Source organism: Macaca fascicularis, chromosome 19 (genome assembly GCF_037993035.2).
Source record: "Macaca fascicularis isolate 582-1 chromosome 19, T2T-MFA8v1.1".
Lineage (NCBI taxonomy): Eukaryota > Metazoa > Chordata > Mammalia > Primates > Cercopithecidae > Macaca > Macaca fascicularis.
The window spans coordinates 8,564,438-8,590,142 of NC_088393.1; the positions used below are offsets into that span (position 1 = coordinate 8,564,438).

At 62.5% G+C, this 25,705-nt stretch overlaps 2 protein-coding genes across 6 annotated transcripts in view; one reads left to right on the forward strand and one right to left on the reverse strand.

The window, feature by feature from the left end:
* Positions 1-15,001, forward strand: part of EVI5L (ecotropic viral integration site 5 like) — a 33,002-nt gene extending 18,001 nt beyond the window's left edge. For 2 of the 5 annotated variants that reach the window (XM_045381190.3, XM_045381191.3), the window contains exons 7-20: positions 1,329-1,472; positions 1,575-1,664; positions 2,933-3,030; positions 3,120-3,180; positions 5,844-5,897; positions 6,924-6,956; positions 8,364-8,504; positions 10,765-10,893; positions 12,071-12,211; positions 12,315-12,470; positions 12,581-12,727; positions 13,009-13,104; positions 13,203-13,298; positions 13,442-15,001. In XM_045381190.3, coding sequence (XP_045237125.1) covers positions 1,329-1,472; positions 1,575-1,664; positions 2,933-3,030; positions 3,120-3,180; positions 5,844-5,897; positions 6,924-6,956; positions 8,364-8,504; positions 10,765-10,893; positions 12,071-12,211; positions 12,315-12,470; positions 12,581-12,727; positions 13,009-13,104; positions 13,203-13,298; positions 13,442-13,720 — 1,665 coding nt within the window. In that variant the 3' untranslated portion in view covers positions 13,721-15,001. Of the gene's footprint in view, positions 1-1,328; positions 1,473-1,574; positions 1,665-2,932; positions 3,031-3,119; positions 3,181-5,843; positions 5,898-6,923; positions 6,957-8,363; positions 8,505-10,764; positions 10,894-11,030; positions 11,161-12,070; positions 12,212-12,314; positions 12,471-12,580; positions 12,728-13,008; positions 13,105-13,202; positions 13,299-13,441 lie in introns of those variants that run through there. The other 3 variants (XM_045381192.3, XM_074025633.1, XM_074025634.1) reach the window with 2 other exon arrangements.
* A 3,351-nt stretch (positions 15,002-18,352) lies between these two features.
* Positions 18,353-24,465, reverse strand: PRR36 (proline rich 36). Its single transcript, XM_015440769.4, has 7 exons — positions 24,458-24,465; positions 23,871-24,176; positions 23,016-23,290; positions 22,794-22,896; positions 22,453-22,565; positions 19,382-22,360; positions 18,353-19,209 (listed from the first exon to the last, which is right to left on the reverse strand). The coding sequence occupies exons 1-7, from the start codon at positions 24,463-24,465 to the stop codon at positions 18,692-18,694; spliced, it is 4,302 nt and encodes a 1,433-aa protein (XP_015296255.4). The 3' UTR covers positions 18,353-18,691.
* Between the last annotated feature and the right edge of the window lie 1,240 nt (positions 24,466-25,705).

Consider the following 25,705-nt stretch of genomic DNA (forward strand, 5'->3'; position numbering starts at 1 on the left):
GGGCTGCAGGAGGGCAAGGCCACAAGTGGGCAGGGCCACAGATGAGTAGGGCCACAGATGAGCAGGGCCACAGGTGGGCAGGGCCACAGGTAGGCAGGGTCACGGGGGAGCAGAACTACAGGAGGGCAGGGCTGGCACCCTGGGCCGTACCCGGGCATCTCTTGGACTGAAAATTCTAAGCTGTGAAATCACACCTGGATGTTCCAACTCCAAAAGGCACTCCTCTCCCCATGCCTCACTGCCCTGAAGGATGCTTGGAGGGACAGGAGAGCCGCCACTGAAGGGGGGCTCCCAGGGCTGCTGAGGCAGAGGGGCGGGGCAGGCTTACATCGGGCAGAGCCACGGCCACCTCCCTGTCTGCTCCAGAGTGTGGTGGAAGGAGGGAGAGTGTTGTCTGCCTGCCTGATTACCAGAGAGCCACAGACGTCTGTTTATAAATAGCAGCCCCCGCAGGGCCTGCTCCTGGCTGGCAGACAGAGCCGCCAAGGCTGTGCGCGGACATATACACATCCGCGTGCACACACACACACCGGCCTGCCTCCGCTGCCATGGCAGGTGGGGCTGTGCAGTCATCCCTGGATGTGACAGCCCCACTCCCTGGGCCTGGAGCATGGGCAGTGCTGTAGCCTAAGGGGACCTGGTAGTGCCACATGCAGGAGGCCTGGGCTGCAGAGAAGGTGCCACCCCACCCCAGGCTGGGTAGCAGAGCCCAACCAGCTTGCAAACTCAGGGTGCAGAGAGCCCCCAGCACTGGGAGGAAGCCCGGGATCCTAATGCCTTCTCCAGCCTCAGTTTCCCCAGCCATCCGCCACTTTCCGGCTGTCTAGAGTTCAGGCCAATCCAACACAGCTTGCACAAAGCTTTATGCTGGGGGCTGAGGGAAGTACAGCGACTGGCAGGTCATGTAACAAGGTGAGGGGGAGCTCCCCCCAGGGCCAGGGGCTTTCACCTGCCCATGCTCCACCTCTGGCTCTCAGGGTGTCTGTGAGGAGTGATCCAACTCCCCCAGCCTCAGACACACCCTCTCAGGCTGTCGTGAGGACCCCATGAGCTGCCACAAGCTCATTGCCTACCCAGGGTGGGCCCCCAACACACACAGGCGGCTGCAGCTCTTGCCATCCCTGCTTGTCCCCACCCCATGCTGCTCAAAGCTCTGGGGTGCTTCGGCCTCCCCCAGACAGATTGCTGAGGGCACACCAGGAAGGGAGCCTCGGGCTGCCCAGCACAGGTCCAGGAAGGCTCCCTGGAGGCAGGGACACTGAGGCCCAGCACCCCCCGGTGGGAGGGTGTCCCCCTCACTGTGCCCACCTGGCCTCCCACCCCTGCAGGAGCAGCTCCCAGACCTCAACACCCACTTCCGCTCCCAAAGCTTCCACACATCCATGTACGCCTCCTCCTGGTTCCTCACACTGTTCCTGACCACCTTCCCACTCCCCGTCGCCACCCGGGTCTTCGACATCTTCATGTATGAGGTGAGGACCGACGGTGCCTGGGGAGGGAAAGAGCCCCTTGGGGGTGGCTGGAACAGGAGCCTCCCTGCCCTCCTCCTCCCACTGCCTTTGCCGCCTTTGCAGGGGCTGGAGATCGTGTTCCGAGTGGGCCTCGCCCTGCTGCAGGTGAACCAGGCGGAGCTGATGCAGCTGGACATGGAGGGGATGTCCCAGGTGGGCCAGGAGGGCCAGGGCCGGCAGGGCTGCCCCCATCCAGGGGCTCCGAGTCACAGGATGCCCTCGCAAGTGACAGAGAGGGCCTGGCTTCGAGGGTGGAAGGTGGCGTGCCTGACCTCCCTGATCTGTTTCCATCCACTCTGTTCCCCTGAGGTCTCCCTGAGGAGGCTGAGCCCTGGGAGCCCCACTGCCCACCTCCTGCCCCAACCCTGCAGGTTCCCCGAAGCCTGATGGCAGATCATGAGTCTGGCTGACCATGAGGGCATCCCCACGCTGCCCCCCAGCCTGGTGAGGGCACAAGAGGGAGTGCAGGGGTCTAGGCAGCCTCACGCCTCGCCCCGCCTCGGCCTGGCCTGCCTGGAGGCCCTGCTGCTGGCCAGCCTGCCTCCCACCGCCACTTCTCTGCTGTGCAGGCCCCTGCCTCCTCCCAGCGTCCTCCAGCTGGTGCTTCAGGGAAGAATGCACAAAGGCCACGGTTGTGTCCGTGAACACGGGCAGGCATTGTCCACAGCTGCCAGAGGGGGCCAGCTGGGCCGGGTGTGGGAGCCGTGTCCCCCACCCGCTTACCTTAACCCTTTGCACAGGCCCAAGGCCCCCAGCATGCCCGTCCTCCTTCCCCCACGAAGGTCCCCTGTGTCAGACCCCCCGACCCTCAGCCTTCACTCCCAGGAGAGCCTCCTTGGCCTGCTTTTCTCTTTTCCTTTTTCTTCTTTCTTTCTTTCTTTTTTTTTTAAAGTTGGAGTTGCTCTGTGGCCTAGGAGTTGCTCTAGGAGTGCAGTGGTGCAGTCCTAGCTCCCTGCAGCCTCCACCTCCTGGGCTCAAGCAATCCTCCTGCCTCAGCCTGCTGAGTAGCTGGAACCACAGGTGCACACCACCACGCCCAGCGAATTTTTTCTTTTCTTTTTTTTTTTTTAAGAGATGGAGTCTCACCATGTTGCCCACACTGGTCTCAAACTCCTGGGCTCAGGCGATTTCCCCCACCTCAGCCTCTCAAACCTTTGGGATTATAGGCGTGAGCCACCACATCCAGCATCTGCCTGCTTTTCTTCTGGAAACTAAGGCTTTGGCTGCAGGCAGCCCCCCATTCCCTCCCCTCACACTCAGTCTTCCCGGTGCTCCTCAAACACTGAGGACACGGCGTTGAGGACATGGCGACATGCTGGGCAGACTGGTTCCTGCCCCCCTCCAGGGCAGTAGGGCTTGGGCGGTCCCCAGTGGTCAGGGCCTGCATCTTGGTGACCTGGTGACCGGCTGTGTCCCCACAGTACTTCCAGAGAGTGATCCCCCACCAGTTCGACAGCTGCCCGGACAAGCTGGTCCTCAAAGCCTACCAGGTCAAGTACAACCCCAAGAAGATGAAGAGGTCGGTGCCTGCTGGGCAACCAGGGTGCTGGTGGGAAGGGGGGACCCCCGAGGGCATGACAGTAACCATGGGGCCCTCCCGCTCTGCAGGCTGGAGAAGGAGTACGCAGCCATGAAGAGCAAGGAGATGGAGGAGCAGATCGAGATCAAAGTGAGTCCAGGGGCCCGGGGGGCGGGGACAGGGATGGGAGGCCCTTGGGGGCTGCCCGCCGTACTTTAAGATCGGCCGCTAGGGGGCGGGCCTTCCCAGCGCACAGGCGGACTCGGCCGTCCTTGGCGGACAGGCCTCGGCCTACCTGCGCCGTCCTTCACCTGTTAGGCCAGCTGTGAGCGCCTCCCCCGCCTGACGCCGCGGTAACCAAGACTGTCAAGGTCCCTGCCCTGCTGGGCCGTCCAGAGTCATGGGGAAGCAATCAATAAACCACTGAACTAGAGTGTGGACTCTAAATGCTCTGGACAAGGATGTGCGCGGTGGGCAAGGCTGACCTGGGCAGCGGCTCCGGGCCCAGGGTGTCCAGGGCTACAGGCCCAGGGCAGCAGCGTGCCTTGGGAGCTGGAGGAATTTCAAGAAGGTTGCAGTGGAGGACCCCCCCCAGGGGACCGCCTTATGGGGAAAGATGGAGCACGCAGGGCCCAGACACCAGGGTGTGTAGGGCAGGGCGTGGGCACTCACCTGGGGCCCCTGGTTCCTGGGGCACCTGGCCCGCCAGCCCTACCAGGTCAGGGGGTTCCCTGAGTGTGCAAAGCTGCTCTCTCCTTCCTTGCGCGTTATTCCCTTTTCACGTGATTTTAGTTATTTACTCAACAAGCATTTATTGCCGGGTTCGATGGCTCATGCATGTAATCCCAGCACTTTGGGAGGGGGAGGCAGGTGGATCTCTGGGGGTCAGAAGTTCAAGACCAGCCTGACTAATACGGTGAAACCCATCTCTATTAAAAATACAAAAATTAGCCGGGCGTGGTGGCGCACACCTGTAATCCCGGCTGAGGCAGGAGAATGGTGTGAACCTGGGAGGTGGAGGTTGCAGTGAGCCTAGATTGCGCCACTGCACTCCAGCCTAGGTGACAGAGCAAGACTCCATCTCAAAAAAAAAGAAAGAAAAAAAACCATTTATTGAGCACCTGCTGTGTGCCAAAGTCACAGCTGAGACTGAGGACGCCCCAGTGATAGGAATGGACACACACAAACCCAACACAGCCTGGCTCCATGCTGTTCAGGGGCAGAGCCACACAGTGGCTAACACTGGAGTCCAACAGACAAGGACCGAAATCCAGCTCCAGCAGGCACAGTGGCTCACACCTGTAATCCCAACATTTTGGGAGGCCAAGGTGGGAGGGTGGCTTGAGGCCAGGAGTTGGAGACCAGTCTGGGCAACATAGCAATACCCCGTCTCTACAAAAATATAGAAATAAATACAAAAGGCACGCCCAGCTCCTGCAAGGATGGCTGTGCTTGGTGCTATAATGGGTTGAAGCCAGAGAGATGACAGGGAAACCCAGGGGCCAGGGATCAGGGCTCCAGATTGCTATGAGGACCAGAGACCTGTGCCTGAAATAACTCTGACCCAGCCGAACTGAGGAACTAGAGCAATGCCCTGCCCCCCTCTGACTCAGTTTCCCCACATGACATGCATCCATGGCTGTCAAGTCTGCGGTTCTGTCTGACTGCATTTGCTTCCTGGGAATGTTCTAGGTGTTTCCATCACCTTTTCTCCCCAGAAGAAACCCAGGAAATATTCTGTGTGACCTGCAGTGTGGCAGGACCCTCACTCACCTGCCAATCCAAACAATTTCTGTACCACCTTCATATCAAGCAAGGGGGCGCAGGTACAGTTGAGATTCAACTCGTTTGCAAATTTCACCTGCTCCCCAAAGGGTCCTGGGGAACCTAAAGTGCAAATATCTTTTTCTTTTTTTGGGGGGGGGGGCGGTGATGGAGTCTTGCTCTGTCACCGAGGCTGCAATGCAGTGATGTGATCTCAGCTTACTGCAACCCCCACCTCCCAAGTTCAAGTGATTCTCTTGCCTCAGCCTCCCCAATAGCTGGGATACAGGCACGCGCCACCACTCCTGGCTAATTTTTGGGTTTTTAGTAGAGGCTGATCTCGAACTCCTGACCTCAGGTGATCTGCCTGCCTCAGCCTCCCAAAGTGCTGAGATTACAGGCGTGAGCCACTGCACCTGGCCTAAAACTGCAACTATCTAGCCAAAATCCATCAGCACAGAATGGAAGGCAAGAGCAAGGGAAACATCTTCTAAACCCCAGCCAGGGAACAGGCAAAAACCACTGGGAACAGGTTGCTCTAGGCAAGTCACGGGAATGTAGTTGTCGAGGAAGGATGCGTGATCAGCAGGCTGGACCCAGACTCAAAGAGGAGCCTGCCCCCGGAATTGAACCCGGGTGCTTGAGGCAAAGCAGCGAGGGGTGGGTGGGGGCTACTCCACAGCTGCTTCCCCCACTGATTCCCCCACAACCCTGGGCAGACTGACCCACGTGTGGGATGGAGTCTTCTGAGCGGTTGTGGGTACTGACTGGCCCCCAAACACACACATGGCCACAAAGGGACTCACGTTATTTTTACTGAACCCAGGTTTCTTTTAAAACTTTATTTATTTATTTATTTTGTAATAAAACCAGTCTGGACAGGAATTGGCCCTGTTTTCTGAAATCGCTGAACGTAAGATGCTGGCTACACCCTGCCCGGAAAAGTGGCCTGGCCCTAAGGGGACTGACCCCGCGGTGGGTTGAATGAGGGGTGTGTGTAGACAGGCGTGGGGGGCGGCCTATGACGTGATCTCCCCCCACCCCCATAGAGGCTTCGGACGGAGAACCGGCTCCTGAAACAGCGGATTGAAACCCTGGAGAAGGTGAGGGGCGTGGCCACCGTGGGGACCTGGTCGCCATGGGGCGTTGTCCACCATGCGGGGCGTGGCCACCAACCTGGGACCGACTCCTCCAAGTCTTTTCCTCTCTGGAGGACTAAGCAGCCCTACCCTCCTGCCCCAGGACCCGACCTGAACCCGATTTGGAGTGCCGTAGAACTGGGGGCGACTCGTATTGTGATTAATCCTGGAGTAGGGGCGAGTTACAACCCAGTGGCCTGCAGCCACGGGAATACATTTGTGTTCCGCACCCTCCCCGGCTGCGCGGACGGGGAGGGGTGAGGAGGAGGGAGAACTGCCGCTTTGGTGGATGAGCCCCGTAATTGGGCCACAAGGCACCGCACCCTGTAATTTGGAAGTCTCGCCCTCAAAAGAAAGGAAAGGAAACGCAGTGGAGGAGAAGCGTGGCGCCATGGTGGGGAGCCACAGCCCGGATTCTGCTCCCCAACATGTTATGGGGGTGGAATCGGGGGCTCACTGAGCCCCAGCCCCGGAAGCCCCCACTTCCTGCTCCTCATTCGTCCTTACTTGACCCTCTACTGGCCACAGGAAGTGGGTCGGCAACCGTATTTGACTGCCCTCACCCCAAAGCCTTGTTCTGCCTTAAAATTAAAACGCACCCCACTCCTCTCCCACTATCCGGGAGGTCTGCACAAAGCCGAAATTCTCTCCGCCCCTCCCAGCCCACAGTTTTGCAACCAGCCGCAGCCTGGCTGGCCGTGGAGAGTGAGACAGTGGGTTTCCCAGCCCTGCGGCCTCCCCCGCAGCCGCGGGCACCCCCGACCTCCCCACGCACACCGAATCCCTCTCCAGGACGGAACTGGCTCTAGCTTTGTTCTTCCTCCGGGTCCTCTCCTGCTGGTTCTCTGGTCTTCCCTCCTCTCTCCCCCGCTTCTAGAGATAGTCCACTGCGTTAGTGACAAGTGGTTCTTGTCTGTCTCCCCTCTCCTGTCCCCGCGCCTTCCGCTCTGCCTCCTCCCCCTGTCGCTGGGAATCCCCTTCGCCGGGTAGGAGAGCGCTGCTCTGGCTGATAGGTTAATCCAGGTACTGTAGCTTTTTATCCCCTCTCCGGATTCCTTCCTGGCCCCTTCCCTGCACCCTGCACACGACAGCCAGTAACCGCCTCTTCCCTGCCATTCTGCGGGCAGGCCTGGCGCCATGCATGGGGCAGCTGGGGACCGCTTCTGGGGGGCACAGAGGCTTCCCGGTGGGCGGGGCATGTGAAGTGGGGAGAAGTGTGTGTGTTCAGGGGCTGTCTGTGAGTGCGTTTGGGTGTGAATGTCTACACGCATGTACAGAAAGCTTCCTCCAGGCGACACAGGGTGGGGACCCAGGAGGGCTGGGGAACCTAAAAGCATATTTACATAAGGCCCTGGTGTGTGCAGTGCTGCGGTCACACACACACGCACAACGCATACACACACATATGCACACACGCACGCACACACACGCACAACACACGTGCACACACACATGCACAACACACGCATGCACACACACGCGCACACACACGCACACGCACACGCACGCACACACACGCACAACGCACACACAACACGCACACACACGCACAACGCGCACACACACGCACAACACACGCACAACACACGCGCACACACATGCACAACACGCGCGCACACACGTGCACACACACGCACAACACACGCACAAAACGCGTACACACACGCGCACACACGCGCGCACACACACGCACACACGCACACAACACATGCACACACATGCACACATACACGCACAACACACGCACACACACACATGCACACATGCGCCCCGGCCCTCACGCTGCTCCTCTCTGCTCCTACCTGCAATGCCTGCTACCATCTTCTCTAGCTCACCTGCTCCTGCTGCCACCTCATCTTGAATGGCTTTATCTGGAAGCTGCCACCCGCCACCTGGTGGCTTTGAGCCTGGAATGGGGGGCCCAAGTTGGGTAGTGGACGAAGATGAGGTGGGGGAAAAGAAGGGGGTCTTAGCCCCAGGCAGGTGGAGGCCCCAGAGCCCAGGACTGGAGAAGATGCCCCCTGGGATTCCAGTCCTGTCCTGCTGGGGCCTTGGCTGTCCCCAGATCCTCACCCTCACTGGCAGAGTCTGGCACGAATAGGCACAGGTGGCCTCGCTGTGCCCCTGGATAAGGACCCCAACTGGGGCAGAGACCGAGAGCCAGAGTGGGGAAGGAGATTGAGCTTTCCAAGCCCAGGGCTAGCTCTGTTCCTCCCAGGCTCCTCCAGGTGTCCTATTCCTGCCTGTCACCCACCCACGTCCCCAGGCCCAGTGGGACGCCCATCCCAGGCTCTGAGTACGGGAGGCCCCCCACCTCACCTCCACCCACCTCCACTCTCTGGGCCTCCCCCTGTGGCGGGAGGCAGGGCCCTGGGTGGGAGCCGAGGGTCACGGCCTCCCCCTCCCCGCCCCCATCCTTGCTGTGCCCAGGGGCAAGTGACACGGGCGCAGGAGGCAGAAGAGAACTACGTCATCAAGCGGGAGCTGGCGGTGGTGCGGCAGCAGTGTAGCTCGGCGGCCGAGGACCTGCAGAAGGCACAGAGCACCATCCGGCAGCTGCAGGAGCAGCAGGTACAGGCGGGGTGTGCGGGGCTGCTGAGCGGGGCCACGCCCCACGCCCCCACCCCACAGTTTTCTTTCAGGGCTCAGATCTGCGGGCCTCAGCACCTGGCCCTCCTGTTCCTTTCTGGGGTAAGGGGAACCCAGAGACAAGCGCAGATTCTCCCCCAGCAACTCCACATTCTGGGACATCCTGATTCCCATTTCTTGCCACCTCGTAGGGTGTCTGCAGTGTCTGACTTCCCAACCCCCCAGCCTCAGCAGGGAGACCTCTGAAGATCGGGCTATCCCTGCAAGGTTCCCTCCATGTCACAGGCAGCAGACAGGGCTATGACTGCTTACTGAGGCCCTTGCCTCTCCCCAGAGTCTGAAGAATTGTTGGGTGTCCCCAGGGGGCCAGCCATGAAGAATGGGAGCAGGGCAGTCCAGGACTGTTTGGGGAGCTCTGAGCCGGCAGGGTGGGGCTGAGGGGGCAGGCACCCTGAGTGTCTTGTGGGCCATGAACTTTGGATCCCATCATGGGCAGGCCCATGAGCTGGGCCCCCACCCCAAAAAAAATCTGCTTCTTCTGAAAGCTTTTAGAACCTAACTGCGACCTGGCACAGTGGCTCACAGCTGTAATCTCAGCACTTTGGGAGGCTGAGGTGGGCAGATCACCTGAGGTCAGGAGTTGGAGACCAGCCTGGCCAACATGATGAAACCTCGTCTCTACTAAAAATACAAAAATTAGCCGGGTGTGGTGGCATGCGCCTGTAGTCCTAGCTACTCAGGAGGCTGAGGCGGGAGAATCACTTGAAGCCAGGAGGCGGAGGTTGCAGTGAGCCAAGATGGCGCCACTGCACTCCAGCCTGGGTGACAGAGCAAGACTCCACCTCAAAAAAAAGAAAAAAAAAAAAAAAAAAACTTAATTGCAGCTGCACCTAGCAGTCGGGCTTCCTGATTGCAGAGACCACCAGTGGCTGCAGCCCTAAGCCCCGCAGGCCACCGGGACATATGCCCCAGAGGGCAGGGAGCGATGCTGTAGGCCCCACTGCCATCCTGGCCTGACCCAGCAGGGCCTGGCGGTGGGGTGTGGGTTGGAGAAACCATGGAGTGCTTAAGAAAGAAGAGCCATCCAATACAGAGGTGCCCCCTCCACCCCCAGGCCCAGAGACTACAGCTCAAGCCTTGGCCGGGGGATTCTAGTTGATCTCCTGCTCCTGGGGAGGGGAAGGGCAGTTTCACTGTTTCTCACTTGTCCCCGTGAACCCCGTCGGTATGATGCTGGTGTTGTGGCCCTCAGAGTCTGCGAGCAATCTCGTCCCACCTTGCTGTGAGGCAGCATGGACGTTAGGGAAACTGAGGCTGGGCTCATCCCACCCACCGCATGATGCTTCCTTTCAGGCTCGTCAGAGAGACTCCTGAGCTCTGGCCTTGGGGGGGATGCAGTGATGGGGGAGGCCCAAGGCCACCTCCTCAGGCCCAAAGGGAGGCCACTACAGGCAAGATGAGGTGGCCCAGAGGAGCCACAGCCTGGCAGGGCCCCCACATGGGGCCTGGAGGCCATCTGGGCTGAGGCAGAGCCACCGTCACACATGGATCTCAGAGACCCACAGGAAGAGGGTGGTGGCTGGGAGGGCTGAGGCAGTCCCCCAGAGAACTGCGCTACCAGGCCACAGGGTCAGTGAGAGGGAGCCCGGCTCCCACCCCAGGGGCCAGATGTCCTTTTTCAGGTCCAGGTGGCAGTGTCCATCACTCCGGGGGCCCCCCCACTGGGGAACTTCTGAGAAGCCAGGGCAGGGAGCAAGAGGTTGATACCAACATTCTTTCCCCATCCTCCCCTGTTTTGAAATGGAGGGTGGGATGCAGAGGAGAAAGGTGGAGAGACAGGTGCACAGCCCCAGGCCTCGCCCCCACCCCTGGCCTTACCTACCATGCGGCTGGAACGGTGACCACCCAGCAAGAACCCATCTCCCACCCTCACCAGTGACCCTGGAAAACCACAGTCACTGGGGTCCCTCGGGGCATCCGAAGGCCAAGGCAAGTCCCCTTTCATAATGTCCCCTCTGTGCAGCCTTTCCAGGAAGGAAGCTGGACCGGGCCAGCTGCATGGGTGCCAGGACCTCTAGGCCCTCTGCTCTGAGCATCAGGGGGTCCAGCCCATGATGCCCCAAACCTGGGCCCCTCTCCCTGCTGAAGGGCTCTGGGGAGGGGGGCAGAAGCCAGCAGGCATGGAGGCTGCCCATCCCCCAGCCATGGCCTGGGGCCCCACACAGCTCTCTGCCTCCCCCAGGAGAACCCCCGCCTCACAGAAGACTTCGTGTCCCACCTGGAGACTGAGCTGGAACAGTCGAGGTTGCGGGAGACGGAGACACTGGGGGCCCTTCGGGAGATGCAGGACAAGGTTCTTGACATGGAAAAGGTGCGACAGGAAGCAGGCGGGCAGGTGTCGGGGGGACCCTGGGGCATAGGAGGGGTCCTGGGTAAGCTTTGGGGGTGACCCCAGGTCAGAATCCCCCACCCCCATGCACACATAACCATACATATGCACACACACAGCACAACCCCACGTGGCCATGCCCACCCTCCTGTATGAGGCAAACTCCAGCAGCGTGGCAGCTTCTATGAGCTTCCTGGATACCCCCATCCCACCTGTGTGTGTTTCCCCAGGTACCGGGTTCCAGGAAGGAGGGAGGGAGGGAGAGAGGGGGATGGGGGAGGGGGACAGGAAGGAGAGAAAGGAAGGCCCAGGCCCACTGGGGCTCCCTCCCTACACATTCCCATGGAGACACCATCCCAGGCCTTCTGGGTCCCTCCCCAACTGCTCTGACTTGGCATCGACTCCACTCTCCCACGGAGCTCCCAGAGGAAGGAAAGCACCCAGAGACCCATTCACACATGCAGCAGGAGCCTCCCCACCCCTCCAGCCTGCACTATTTTGGGAGTCCTCCCAAATGGAGGACTGAGAGGCCATCTGCTTCCAGGCCCTCATCACCAGCCAAGAGCTGGGCTCCGCTCCCGCCTCCCTCCACTTCACAGGGAAGTGTGCCTCCAGGACACGCTGCTGGATCCGTCCCAGCCCTAGACCCAAACACGGGTCAGTGCGGACCTCATCTAGAAAGCTGGATTTGGGTCCTGGAGCATCAATCCTCCATCACGGAGCCCTGGGGTGCCAGGCCAGGGCCTAGGCTGGCACTCAGCCTGTTCCCAGTGAGAGCGACTGCCTGGCCTGGTGTGGCCTGGCCTGGGGGCCAGAGGGCAGACAGGGTGTTTCTGCTGGGGCTGGTTCTCTACCTGATCATTCCCCTGAGCGGGTGGATCTCAGACCTCGGGGAGTCTGAGTATGTGCAGGACGGCGTTTATGGGGGTTGCCCTAGGACACCCTGTGAGAGTAGGTGCTGTTATCACACCCATTTTACAGCTGAGGAGCTCCAGCCGGTTCCACAGGCGAGTCTGCTCCCCGTGGGCCTTGTCCAGGGGGTCGCCCTCCCCCATCTGAGCCGCCCAAGGCAGAGCTCAGGAGGCAACGTGGCTGGGGGCGTTTGTCCTGCCATGCAGCTGCGCTGCTCCCCCAGGCCCTGATCCCTCTCTCCCCGCAGAGGAACAGCTCGCTGCCCGACGAGAACAACGTGGCGCAGCTGCAGGAGGAGCTGAAGGCGCTCAAGGTGCGGGAGGGCCAGGCGGTGGCCTCGACGCGAGAGCTGAAACTGCAGCTGCAGGAGCTCTCGGACACCTGGCAGGTGAGGGCCGGGTGGGCGCCGGCGGGCAGAGCGGCCCCTAGGGCCGTCCCCTCGGGGCTCTTGAGCGGAGGCTGACCGCCCGCCTCTCGGCTTCACCCCCCAGGCCCATCTGGCCCGCGGCGGCCGCTGGAAGGAGTCCCCACGGAAGCTGGTCGTGGGCGAGCTGCAGGACGAGCTGATGAGCGTGCGTCTGCGCGAGGCCCAGGCCCTGGCCGAGGGCCGCGAGCTGCGGCAGCGCGTGGTGGAACTTGAGACACAGGTGAACTCGGGGTGCCTGCCCGTTGGGGGAGGGGCGTGGTGCCCGTGGCCAGCCCCTGGGTTAGGCCCTGACCGCCACGGTTCTCCGTCCTCCCTTCCTCCCTACCCCAGGACCACATCCATCGCAACCTTCTGAACCGCGTGGAGGCGGAGCGCGCGGCGCTGCAGGAGAAGCTGCAGTACCTGGCGGCACAGAACAAGGGACTGCAGACGCAGCTCAGCGAAAGCCGCCGCAAGCAGGCCGAGGCCGAGTGCAAGGTGCAGATCCCCGCGGCCCCTCCCGGCCCGCGGCACCTGCCCCGGACGCAACCCTACATGAGGCCCCGCCCCTAATCCCCCCCCCTGCCCGCGGTCCCGCCTCCTGATCCGCCCCCACCCTCGGCGCCCCGCCTCCTGATCCGCCCCTGCCCGCGGTCTCGCCTCCTGACCCGCCTCCGTCCGCGCCCCGCCTCCTGATTCGCCCCTGCCCGCGGTCCCGCCCCCTGATGCGTCCCGCCCCCTGACCCTCCCTCCTTTTGCCCCCAATCCCCCGACCCCAGAGCAAGGAGGAGGTGATGGCCGTGCGACTGCGGGAGGCGGACAGCATGGCTGCGGTGGCCGAGATGCGGCAGCGCATCGCTGAGCTGGAGATCCAGGTGAGCGGCGGGGGCGGGGGCAGGGCCTGGGGCAGGAGCGGGGCCGCACCCCAGGCCCAGCATGGCACTGGCCCCGCGTGACCTGGCGCACCCCGCAGAGGGAGGAGGGCCGAATCCAGGGTCAGCTGAACCACTCGGACTCATCGCAGTACATCCGCGAGCTCAAGGACCAGATCGAGGAGCTGAAGGCCGAGGTGAGCCGGCGCGGGGATGCCGGGGACAGGCCTGGGTGTCGTCGGCCTGGGACGAGCCGAGCGCCGGTGCCTTGCGGAGGATGCGGCTGGGAGGGCGGGGCAGAAGGCCGGTCCACGCCTGCAGCGCCGGTCCCCCGCCCCAGGTGCGGCTGCTGAAGGGCCCGCCGCCCTTCGAGGACCCGCTGGCTTTCGACGGGCTGAGCCTGGCGCGGCACTTGGACGAGGACTCGCTGCCGTCGTCGGACGAGGAGCTACTCGGTGTAGGCGTGGGCGCTGCCCTGCAGGACGCGTTGTATCCTCTGTCCCCGCGTGATGCGCGCTTCTTCCGCCGTCTAGAGCGGCCGGCCAAGGACAGCGAGGGCAGCTCAGACAGCGACGCCGATGAGCTTGCCGCGCCCTACAGCCAGGGCCTGGACAACTGAGGCCGTGCCCCGCGTGCCCGGAGTCAGGAGACCGCAGTCGCGGGGGGCGCCCGGGCAGTCCGCGTTCTGCGCTCCACCTGCCGCACTTGACGAACTCCGCGCCCTCTGTGGCTCGGCCACCCACAAAGCGAGGCCCGGCGAGGCAGCGCAGAGGGTGGGGTCCGGCCTGGGGCTCCTCAGGACCCCGGGGCAGGCTCTCCCTCCCCAGCAGTGTTTACCCATCTTGGTCTGTACTCCTCCGGGCCCTCTGGCGTTCTGGGGTGCCTGGAGGGGCTGACTGCTCTCTTAACAGGAGGGCAGAGGGCAAGAGACAGATGACCCAGAGGTCCCAGCACTGAATGAGCAGGCAGCTCCCACCTCCCAGCAGGGTTCCTTCTGGGACAGGGGCGGCATTGCTGGGAAGCGCCCAGGAGCTAACTGAGGCCTGAGGAAGGAGAGCACCAGCTCTGGGCTGGACATCAGCACCCCATGACACTCCTCGGGACGAAGTGACCCTTGACCAACCCCTGGCCATCTCTAGGGGAGTTGGGCCGCTGGGGACAGATGGCCAGGCCGGCCTCTCCTGCCTGGTGCAGGCACCATGGCCCCTGCAGCAGAAACCAAAGTCCCCCATACTGTGTGCAGGGCCACCTGGGGAGTGAGTGGCGAGCGGGAAGTCTCCCTGCTTCTCTGGGGCCAGAGCAGCTTCGAGGAAGTGAAGAGACCCCTCTCCCCAGCACCCCACATCTTCCTCTGGGAGACACTCACACCCCCTATCCTGGCCAGTGATGGAGGGGTATCTCTGGGGGGGTGCTCAGCTTCCATCTACTTCCCTTTCTTCCTGTGTTCCCAGCCCCACCCTCAGCCAGGGCCAGGCCCCCATGTAGGAGCTTCCTAGCGAGCGGCCTCCCCTCACTTCCTCCTGGTGGTCCCGTGGCCTCTGCTGAATCAGAGCTGAGAACGGTGCCAAAATTCAACGATGCCCCCCAGTCCCCTTCCTCCCTCCCCCAAGCCCCCCGGGCCTCATGACCTTGGGGCTGCCCCCCTCGGTGCTCCTGGAGCCTCCAGTAGAGTAGCGTCACAAGCAATCTCCCTGGCGCTTCCTGGGGTGGGGACCCCTGCTCCGTCCCCACTTCCTAGCTGCCCACTTTTCAGTGTTATGAAGCCTGGGGACGGGGCAGGCACCCGCGGGGCTCTCCCACACGCCCCCTACACTGCCCACCACCATTTTGCACACTGCCTGTTCACTCCACATGTTGCCCAGGCGGGAAAGATGGAAAATAAAGTGTATTTACACAGTCACGGACTGGCCTGCGGGCTGGGAGGAGAATCGCAAGCAGTGGTGGGTGCCCAGCCCCAGGACCAAAAACCATGCTCAGGGAAGGCGACGCTGTCCTCGCCCTCAGGAGCTCCCCACAGTCTCATAGAATGGGGGTGGGAGAGGACAGAAGGGCATTCAGTTTGGGGGCAGGGCATGATTTCCCACCCAGGTGAATCAACCTGAGCCCCCCCTGAAGGAGAGAGAGGCATGCCAAATCGCTGGGCTTCAGGAAGCACAGGACCCAGTTGCGTTCATTCTGCTCACACCTCCAGGGATATTGTGGGGTACTCTGCCCTGTGCCTGGCTCTGAGGGGGGTCTCCAGTGGAGCAGAGGAGACAGGTACTAGGCAGGGGGGAGCCTGCACTAATGTGGTAAGTGGTCAATAGACAAATGTGCAGGGAGATCAGGGAAGGCTTCCTGGAGGAGGTGGTGTCAGGGCCTCTTCCAGGCGTAAAAGCATAAAGATCAGACCAACAGGAGGCACACCATGCCTAGGAAGGAGGAATAGGAAAGCCTGGGCGTGGTCAGATCAAGAAGGGACTGCTTACGTCAGGAGAGGGAGTTTGGGCTTTGAATTGGGGGCCATTGGGAGCCCATGGAGGGCTTAGGTAAGAGGGCCCCACCAGATGGACCGCAGAGTCTGTGAGGGGCTAGTGCAGGGAGGATAGTGAGTAGGGGGCAGAAAGAGTCCTTTGTGGGGTTCCCCACAGAGCTAAGGCAGAATCCCAGCTGCTGGGTGGCGGTATGGGGCGGGGTGGAGGACAGAGCCAGGAGTGGCAAGGCAAAGCTTCCTAGAGGCAGAAACGTTTGTTTGTTGTTTTTTTGAAACGGAGCTTCACTCTGTCGCCCAGGCTGGAGTGCAGTGGTGTGACCTCAACTCACTGCAACATCCGTCTCCTGGGTTCCAGTGATTCTCCTGCCTCAGCCTCCCGAGTAGCTGAAACTACAGGCACCTACGACCATGCCTGGCTAATTTGTTTTGTTTTGTTTTTTGAGACAGAGTCTCACTCTGTCACCCAGGCTGGAGTGCAGTGGCGCGATCTTGGCTCACTGCAACCGCCGCCTCCTGGGTTCAAGTGACTCTCCTGCCTCAGCCTCCTGAGTAGCTGGGACTACAGGCGTCCGCCACCACGCCTGGCTAATTTTTTTTTTTAGACGGAGTTTCGCTCTTGTTGCCCAGGCTGGAGTGCAATGGTACAATTTCGGCTCACTGCAACCTCTGCCTCCCAGGTTCAAGCAATTTTCCTGCCTCAGCCTCCCAAGTAGCTGGGATTACAGGCATGCGCCACCACGCCTGGCTAATTTTGTATTATTTTCAGTAAAGATGGGGTTTCGCCATGTTGGCCAGGATGGTTTCAAACCCTTGACCTCAGGTGATCCACCTGCCTCCCAAAGTGCTAGGATAACAGGCATGAGCCACTGCACCTGGCCCAACTTTTTTTTTTTTTTTTTTTTTTTTTTTTTTTTTAAAGTAGAGACTGGGTTTCACCATATTGGCCAGGCTGGTCTCAAACTCCTGACCTCAGGTGATCCGCCCTCCTCGACCTCCCAAAGTGCTGGGATTACAGGCATGAGACACGGTGCCTGGCCCCTAGGGGCAGAAACATAATTGGGTTCAGGCAGATGCCAGCCAGGGCCTGCCCTCTGCACCCAGTGTGGGTCTACAAAGTGCCCCTTGCCCCCATGCCTGACAGCCAAGCAAAGGACATGACACTGCTTGTGCACTGAGACAGCCAAGTCCCATGTACTGTCCTATCACAAGCCACAGCTCTCCTGGCCACACACAGTGCAGATGTAACCCTGGGGACCCTGACAGTCACTGTCCATGCCTCCTGCTTCCATGGTAATTCCACCCCCGATGGCGCCCCAGGACGGGGCAGGACCCCAGAGGAACTGTCTGAGGTTGTGCCCTGTCCTTTCTGGCAGTTGGCGTTGAGCCTCTGGCTACCCAGCATGTCAGGAGTCAGCCTTGGGCTTGTCCTAGAGTCTGGAAACAAAAACACCCAGGTCCCCAACCCCACCAGGGCCCGGCTTGAGAGAACACCTCTATGGTTTGCCACAAAACTCTGAATTTGACCGAAGGACTGTGCTGGTGTCCTCCTCCTTTAGCTCCCAGAGGTGCAGGTGGCACCCCTCCAGGCCAGAGCCCATTTCTCCTCAGACCCCAGGCTGGGAAGTGCCTTGTCTGGGATGGGGACGGGCAGGACTTGCTGGTCTGTGACTGACAGGAACCTGATCACAGGATGGCGTAAGGGTACTGGGTCCAGGGGCAGAGGCAGGGCTGAGGGCCCAAGGCCAGATCCTACTCTGTCTTCTTAACCAGCCGGGGATGTTGCCATCATTCTTGGTGCCATGCAGGAGACCCGGGGGAGGAAAGGCCTAGTGGGGGAGCTCTCTGCAGGGGCACCTGGGAACAGGGAGAAACTGGCTAGGGCTGAGAGGCTCCAGGGTCAAGATGACTGAGCTGGGGGTTAGGGTTAGGGTTAGTTGGGGGAGGAAGAGCAGGAAACTCTGATTGGAGGGGGCCTGTGAAAATGTTTGGGATCTGATAAGGACGCCTGACAAAGGAGACAGGGCAAGGATGCCGTGGGGGTGGGATGCACCAAGTGGCACTTCGAGGACACTTGGAGACAGGGTGCAGTGTGAGGACTCCATCTCCCACCCAGCCCTGGGAGAGGCCACTTCTCCCTGCAATCCCCTACTGGGGCAGTTGGCCCGAGACCCTATACCAGCCGAAGGGCCATGGGAAGGGGTCCCCCATCCTTGCCTCGGTGCCCTCCAATCTTCCCACCTGTTCCCCAGGAGTACTAGTTCCCCACATCGAGTTTGAAAAGTGTGCCAGACCAGGCACGGTGGCTCACGCCTGTAATCCCAGCACTTTGGGAGGCTGAGGAGGGCAGATCACCTGAGGTCAAGCAGAAGAAGAAAAAGAAGAGAGGAGGGGAGGGGAGGGGAGGGGAGGGGAAGGGAGGGGAGAGGAGTGTTCCAGTCGCTCCTTCACCTCGGCCATGCACTGGCTCATCCACTAGGGCGCACAGCCCCAGCCAGGCCCCTCCTGCGCGGAACGTTTCCACCAGAAGTCGGACACCAAGAGGCCCAAGTTCACACACTTGGATGGGTGCGCGGCACCAGATGGCCAGGACTCGGCAGGGCCCCGCCCTAGCCCCACCTGGCCTGCCCCTTTTCTCACAGAAGAGGAAAACCGTACTTAATCCAGAGCTCCAACCGGTTCGCGCACAGCCGCCAGCAAGACCTTACCTGGCCTGGCCCCCCGCGCCGCTCAGCCCGCTGGAAGCCCCCAGCCCCGGCCCTCTCGGTGACAGCGAAGGTGTGCAGGCCCCAGTGTCCCAGTTTTATTGCAAACTCAGGCTGTGCGGGGTGGGCAATACACTGGACACGGGGCGGGGCTCGGGGAAATGGGACGTGTCCTAGGCCAAAGGGGCGGAGCTCGAGGGGCGGGCCTAGTCAAAGCTGTGGGTAGGTCCCGAGCCTCCGAGGCCAAAGGCAGGGGTGGAGCCTGGGCCGAAAGGCTCAGGCTCCAGGGAGCTAAGACCAATCCACCCAGCGGTGCTCCAGGGCAGTGGAGGCGGGGTCTAAAACAAACAGGCATACCCAGAGGGGCGGATCCTAAGGCAGGGGTGGGGCGTAGCAGGCGGGGCTGTGGTCTGGCTCAGTGGAAGGTCTCCACCTCCACCACGGTCCAGTCACCCTGCGGGGAGGCCACGTCATCCGGAGAGAAGCTGGTGACCGAGGTGATGCTGGCACGGGACTCGTCCAGGGGAGACAGTAGTTCGGCCCAGCGGCCGAGTTCGGCGTCGCTGAGTGCAGTCCGGGCGCCCCCCGTGACGCCACCACCCTCGGCGCCTCCTGGGCCCCCGCCGCTGCCGCCCGCGGCACCCTCGGCAGCTGCCAGCAGCAGCGTCCGGCTCAGCAGGTGCTGCACGACGCTAGCCTGCAGCGCCCCCAGTGGCAGCTCGCCCAGGCGCGCCTGCTTCGGGCTCCGCGAGGACGCCCCAGCCCCGGCCCCAGCCCCAGCCACCGCCTTCCCACCGCTCGCGCCGGAAGTGGACCCCGGATCCAGTGCGCCTGGGGCTGGGGTCGCCGACTCGGGCCCTTCAGTCTCGTAGATGGTGCACAGACCGTCAGCAGAGCCGGGTCCGCCAGCGGGCGGCCACGGCAGCTGCGCACCTGCGGGGAGAGACGCCAGGTGGGCGGTGGGGGTGATAATAGACCTGCCCCTGCCTCAAGGTCCCGCCCCCTTGTGAAAGTTCCGCCCCGGACCCAGCTGTCCCGCCCCCGAGCTGGGAAGCCTCGCCTCCGACCCCGCCCACAGCCAGGCCGGGTCTGGGGTGCCCCTTACCTGGAGCTCCGCGGAAGGCGAGCGGCGGAGCGGGGCCTCGACTCCAGGCAGCCGGGTGGCAAGCGGCGAGCTCTGCGTCGGGGGGCGGGGAGGCTGCGGCGCCGCCCTCGGGCCCACTGTCGTAGCCACGCAGCTCCTCTGGCGTGCTCGTGGCGCTGCTGCTGTGGCCGGCCAGGTCCGGGCCGCTCAGCGTGCTGGACGGGCTGCGCGAGGGCGGCGGCGGCGGGCCGGGGGCCAACGCCAGGGTCAGCCGTGGGCCCGAGACAGAGGTATCCGGACCCGGGGTCGGGGGGCGGCGTGGGGCCTGCAGGGTGGGTGAGGCAGGGGGAGAGGGAGGAACCTGCAGAAGGGGCGCTGCCAGAACAGGTGGGGCCTGTGGAGGAGGTGTGGCTAAAGGAGACATTGGGGGTGAGGCAGAGGGTGAGAAAGGGGCCTGCTCAGGGAGTGAGGCAGGCGGAGAGGGAGGGGCCTGCAGAGGAGGTGTGGCCAGAGCAGGCGGGGCCTGTGGAGGGGGCTTGGCCAAAGGAGACATTGGGGGTGAGGCAGGGGGAGAGGGCAGGACCTGCAGAGGAGGAGCGGCCAGAGGGGGTGGGGCCTGTGGAGGGGGCGTGGCCGAAGAAGACATTGGGGGAGAGGCAGGGGGAGAGGGTGGGACCTGCAGAGGAGGCGCGGATAGCGGGGGTGGGGCCTGTGGAGGGGGCGAGGCTGAAGGAGACATTGGGGGAGAGGCAGGGGGAGAGGGTGGGACCTGCAGAGGAGGCGCGGCTAGAGAGGGTGGGGCCTGTGGAGTGGGCGTGGCCGAAGAAGACACTGTGCGTGAGGCAGGGGGAGAGAAAGGGGCCTGCCCTGGGGGTGAGGGAGGGGGAGAGGAAGGGGCCTGCAGAAGGTACACTGCCATAGCAGTTGGGGCCTGTGGAGAGGATGTGGCCAAGGGAGACAGAGGGGGTGAGGCAGGTGGAGAGGGAGGGGCCTGCAGTGGAGGCAAGGCCAGGGCAGGTGGGGCCTGTGGAGGGGGCGTGGCCAAAGGAGACAGAGGGGGAGAGGGCAGGCCCTGCAAAGGGGGTGAGGCCAGAGCAGGTGGGGCCTGTGGAGGAGGCGTGGCTATGGAAGAGGGGGTCTCCGGAAGGGGCGCGATTAATGGCGAAGGTGGTGCTTGCAGAGGGCGTGGGTCTGGACAAGGTGGAGTCTCCAGATGGGATGTGGTCAGGGAACCAGAAGCTGTCTGCAGAGGGGGTGGGGCTAGAGAAGGTGGGCTCTCCAGAGGGAGTGTGGTCAGGGAAGCAGGAGGTGTCTGCAGAGAGGGCGGGACTAGAGAAGACTGGGTCTCCAGAGGGGGCATGGTCAGGGAAGAGGGAGGTGCCTGAGGAGAGTAGGAGGCCAGAGAAGATGGAGCCTGCAGAGGGGATGTGATCAGGGGTGAGTTTAGGGGTGAGACAGCAGGAGAGAGAGAAGTCTGCAGAGGGGGTGAGGCAGGAAGGGAAAGAGGGGCCTGCAGAGGGGGTGAATCAGGGGGAGTAGAGGAAGGCTGAGAAGGCGAGGTCAAAGAAGGTTGGGTTTGCCTAGGGGACACTGTCAGAAAAGAATGTGTGGCCTGCAAAGGGGGTGAGCCCAAAGAAGTTGTGGCCTGCAGAGAGGACGAAGCCAGAGGAGAGGGAGGTGCCTGCGGAGACGGTGAGGTCAGAGAATGTGGGACCTGTACTGGGGGAATGGTCTGGAGAGAGGGCGGGGCCTGCAAAGGGGGCGTAGTCATAGAAGGTGGGGCCTGTGAGTGGGGCGGGGCCATGGGTGGGGGCGGGGCCTGCAGAGGCGAGGCCAAAAGAGAGGGAGAAACTAGAGGACGATCCTGCAGAGAGACTGTGGTCAAAGGAGAGGGAGAGGCCTGCAGAGGCAATGTGGCCAGAAGAGGAGGGTCCTGAGGAGGAAGAGTGGCCAGAGTGTGGGGCGTGGCCTGGGGAGACGGGGAAGGACTGGCCTGCGGAGGGGGCGTGGTCAGAGCAGAAAGGCCTGGCTGAAGGAGTGTGGTGAGGGGAGAAGCCGGATTCCCGAGAGATGTTGCCGGAGAAACAGGGCCTTGTAGAGGAGACATGGCTGACAGAGGAGGTGTGGCCAAGGGAGAGAGGAGAGTCGGAAGAGAGGGCAACGCTGGATTAGCTTGGGTGGGGGGCATACTCTGCAGAGGGGATGAAACTGATGGAGAGACTGAAGCCACAAAAGCGGCTATGGCTAGGGAAGAGGCGCCTGCTTCTGGAAAGGATGTAATCACCTGTGTGGGTGGAGTTTGCGAGGGGGGTGTGGCTGGTGGAGAGGGGAGGGTCTGCAGAGAGGGAGAAGCAGAGGGAGAAGGAGGGGCTAGAGGGAGGGGCGTGGCCAACTGACAGGTAAGGCTCGGTGAGTGGGGCGTGGCCGGCAGGGTGGGCGGGGCCTGACTTTGGAGCGCGGCTGGAAGAGGGGGCGTGACCGGTGGAGAAGGAGGGAGCGTGGCTGGCAGGGGAGTGGCTGCGTTGTAGGGAGGCGGTACGGGTCTTGCCTTGGTACCCGGTGGAGAGGGTGTGGCCAAAGGAGAAGAAGAAAGCGGGACTAGTGCTGGGGCTGCGTCCTTCCTTAGGGGTGTGACCTGCGGGGGGCGCAGAGCCTGCAGCCCTTTCGGTTTGGGCTGCGAGGGATGCGCAGGAGCCCTGGGTGTTCCGCGGGCTGAGGGCCCAGAACGGGCTGGGGAGGAGAGAGGGGTGGCGCTGGAGCTCAGGGGGCGCGAGGCCGGCCTCTGGAGACTCCCACCGGCGCTGGGCCGCCTCCTGGCAGCCGGGCTTGGCTCGGTGGTACTGTGCTCCGAGGCGCTGCTCACTGATTTCCGGGGGCCCTCTGTCGTGGGCCGTGGCCGGGCACTCGGAGCTGGCCGGGGGAGCCCCACCTCGGTGCCCGCAGCCCGGGACCGACGGGCCATGGCCGGGGAGGGGGTTCCTGGGGTAGGCCCGGAAGTGTCTGGAGAAAAAGTAGAAGGCCAAGGGTCACCGATACCTCTGAGGCGGCCCCCCTCGCTGCCCAGGAACCCCACTCTTCTCCAGGTCACATACCTCTCCGTGCCCCGGCGCCGAGGGCACTCCTTTTGGGAGCCTCTGTAGCTTTTCCTCTGGCTACAGTTTCCTCCGCTGGGATCCGGAGTCCCTTTTGGCCAAGAGGGCCTGGCCTGGAGACAGAGGGGGCCACACTCAGGCCTAGGTCCTTGTTTGGCTTCCCAAGCCTCTATTTTCCCATCTGTGAAATGGGCATGCGCCCTCTCTGACGACCAATAATGGCTTTCACCCAATTTGTGTCCAGTGACCTGCAAGTGTTCCCGCGTCCAGTGTAAAATAAAAGGTTCCAGACTCTGACGCCAACCCTGGCTGAGGGGACTGGGGTAGAGGGAGCAGGTTACCTAGTGGTTCCGCTGGCACGCCCTGGGCTAGAAACAGGGCCTGGGCTGGTGTTCTTGGCAGGAGGAGCTCTCTCCCCTCTCCCGGAGGCTGGGGCCCTGGAAGCTGCCGGGAGAAAGCCGAGTCACAGGTGCCCCGGAGAGGTGGTGGTGGAGGGGAGATGGGACAGGTATTGGAAGTGGGAGGGAAGATCGGGTCGGAGCTGAGGAAGGAGGCTGGGGTACCTGGGTTTCGGGAACTTGTCCCAGCACTCCGCGTTGGTCCCGCTCGGGGCGCAGACTCGGGAAGAGTGGCCCCGCCGATGCCCCCGGCTCGCTCTGCCAGAGGTTTTCGCCCCACAGCTCCCGCAGCTCCCAGAACTCGGAGGGCTGCGGGAGTTACTGGGGGAGGGGGTCGAGGAGAGCCTGGGGGCCTGGGGGTCAGAAGTCCAGGAGGGCGAGCAGCCGGCGTCCGCGTGGTGGCCCCTGCCTTCGCCTTGTCTCTCTTGTCCATCTTGCACCTGAAGAGACAAACTGGTCCGCATCCCAGGTTCTGGACACCTACGTCGTCTCCAGAGACCTGGACCCGGGTACCTCACTGCCCTTTCGCAGCATCGCCACCCATGTACACTCAAACCTCGGCCTCGGCTTCCATCCGCTCGGCTCCCACGCACCTACACCCACTCGCCAGCCCCACTGCTCCTTGCTGTCCCCATGTCCCACCCCCCACCGCTTTTCCCCAAAGCGAAGAGGCTCTGCCTGCCCCAGCCCGCCGCCTCCCCCGCCTCAGCTCCAATTTAGGACCGATCTCCACGCCCCTACCCCTCGCCCCCTCAGGGACTCAGACCGCCAGCCTCGAGAGCAGGGAGCTGCCACGGGCTCCGGATGTGGGGGACCGGAGCGCACGCCCGGGTCTCCCCGCCAGCCCCCAGCGGCCTCCCCCAGCCTCCTCCAGGGATGCCTGCACCTGCCGGGAGGCAGAGCGGCCCCGCTGCCCGCGAACGGGCTCCGGGAGACAAAGAGCCGCGTCCCGGGCCCGACCCCTCCCCCAGCCAGGCCTGGCCCGCGCCCAGCCTCTCCACCTGCTCGCGTCGCACTCACCTCCGCCTCTGGCCTCCGGCCTCCGGCCGCTCCTCGCAGGGTCGCCTGGGGTGGGGCCCGGGCCGGAGCGACGCGGTGGCCGCCAGCGGCGAGGAGGCGAGGGGAGGGGGCTGCAGGCTGCGGCGCCGTGGGAGCCGAGCCTGTCCCGCCCCTCGGCCGCGGGCGGGAGAGCCAGGGGCGCGCGCTCGATCCGGACCCGGGAGCGCGGCCGGCGGAAGCGCGCCGAGGGGGATGGGGGAGAAGGGCGCGTTGGAGAGAGGGGTGGCTTCTCCACGGTCCGAGAGAAGCCTGTTTCCCCAGTTGCGCCTGAGGAACCCAGAGAGTCAACGGTTGGGACTGGGGGAGCAAATCCCTGGGGTCCTCCACTGTCCTCCCCAACACATACACCTGCCCCGACCCCCACCACAACCACCTGGAGACCAAGGACCGCCTGGACGCGGATAGGCTGGGCCCTGGCAACCAGGAGGCGGGACCACCGCGCCTCTGGCCCACACACCAATCCGGCCGCTCGGTAGCCCTGGCACTTTCCAGGCCTTCGCGTCTGCGAAAGCTAGGCCGCCCAGGGTCCCTGGGGGGCAGCCGCCCACCCCCTCATACCCGAAGGTGTTCCCCAGACGCCAGGAAACCCCTTATCTGGTTTCCTGGGGTCGGAGAACTGCTAAGAGAATGCCGCCCGGTGAATTTCAGGGATGCAAGGTAGACCCCAGATTTGGGGGGCGAGAGAAAGAAAGAAAGGAGGAGTAGGAGGGAGACAGGAGACAGAATATCTGCAGGGTATTCTGTGAGAGGTGACCCAGCCATCTGCAGGGTAGAGCACACCCACCCTCCACACCCTTCCAGCTAACAGGACGTCAAGTCAGCAGAGGCTGCCTGGCAAAGCTGGGCTTCCAGGATACTAGGTTATGTCGACCTGGGAGGTGTCAAAACAAGTGCATAAGGCCTGGCACGGTGGCTCACGCCTGTAATCCCACCGCTTTGGGAGGCTGAGGCGGGCGGATTACTTGAGCTCAGGAGTTCGAGACCAGTCTGGCCAACATGGTGAAACCCTGTCTCTACCATAAAATACAAAAATTAGCCGGGCGTGCTGGCGAGCACCTGTAATCCCAGCTAACCTCTGAACCTGGGAGACAGAGGTTACGGTGAGCCGAGATTGCGCCACTACACTCCAGCCTGGGCGACAGAGCGAGACTCTGTCTCAAAAACGAAAACAAACAAACAAAAAAACCAAAAACACAAGTTCATGAAGGGACACAGAGGATCCTGTGCAAGGGCCCCAGCCCAGCCGGAGCAAGTGGGAGGTGTCCTGTTGGTGACTTAAGCCAGGGCAGGGGCCTCGGTGGAGAGCTGAGCTCCAGGACTGTAGCATGAAGAGGGTGGGACCCTGAGGGTGAAAACAGCCATTCCTCAGCTCCCTCTCCTTATAAGAAGAGTCTGGCCTTGTCACCTCTGTCGGCCAAGTCCCCTCCTCATATGGCCTCCATGAGCTTTCCGCCTGGATGTCTCATCCCTCCAGACTCACAGCCACTTTTTACCCCATTCCAAGAAACCAGCGTCCTCTGCCCCATCACCAACCCCATTGCAAACTCCATATGCACAGTTCACTCGCTTCTGAAAATCAGGGTGCCTCCATGCACAGGAAACCGATAATGCAACTTGGCATCGGGTGAACTGGGGTGGGGGAGTGGGGACGTTGGGCCCATTTGAGGTTGCAGAAATGGAAGGCAGAGAAAAATGGCAGAGCTGAATGCCATGCTTTGGCCTCCAGATTGGATCATTCCAGGCCTTATCTTCTCCCTCAGTCTACCAATGATCACCCGTGTGAACCCCTTGTGGCA

Excerpts from the sequence above, each read along its gene's own strand:
- PRR36 (XM_015440769.4), bottom strand. Across the intron at positions 22,361-22,452 it reads CGGCGCCGGGGCACGGAGAG|ACACTTCCGGGCCTACCCCA; the intron begins GTATGTGACCTG and ends CTTTTTCTCCAG. Across the intron at positions 19,210-19,381 it reads CGCCTTCCGCGGAGCTCCAG|GTGCGCAGCTGCCGTGGCCG; the intron begins GTAAGGGGCACC and ends CTCTCCCCGCAG.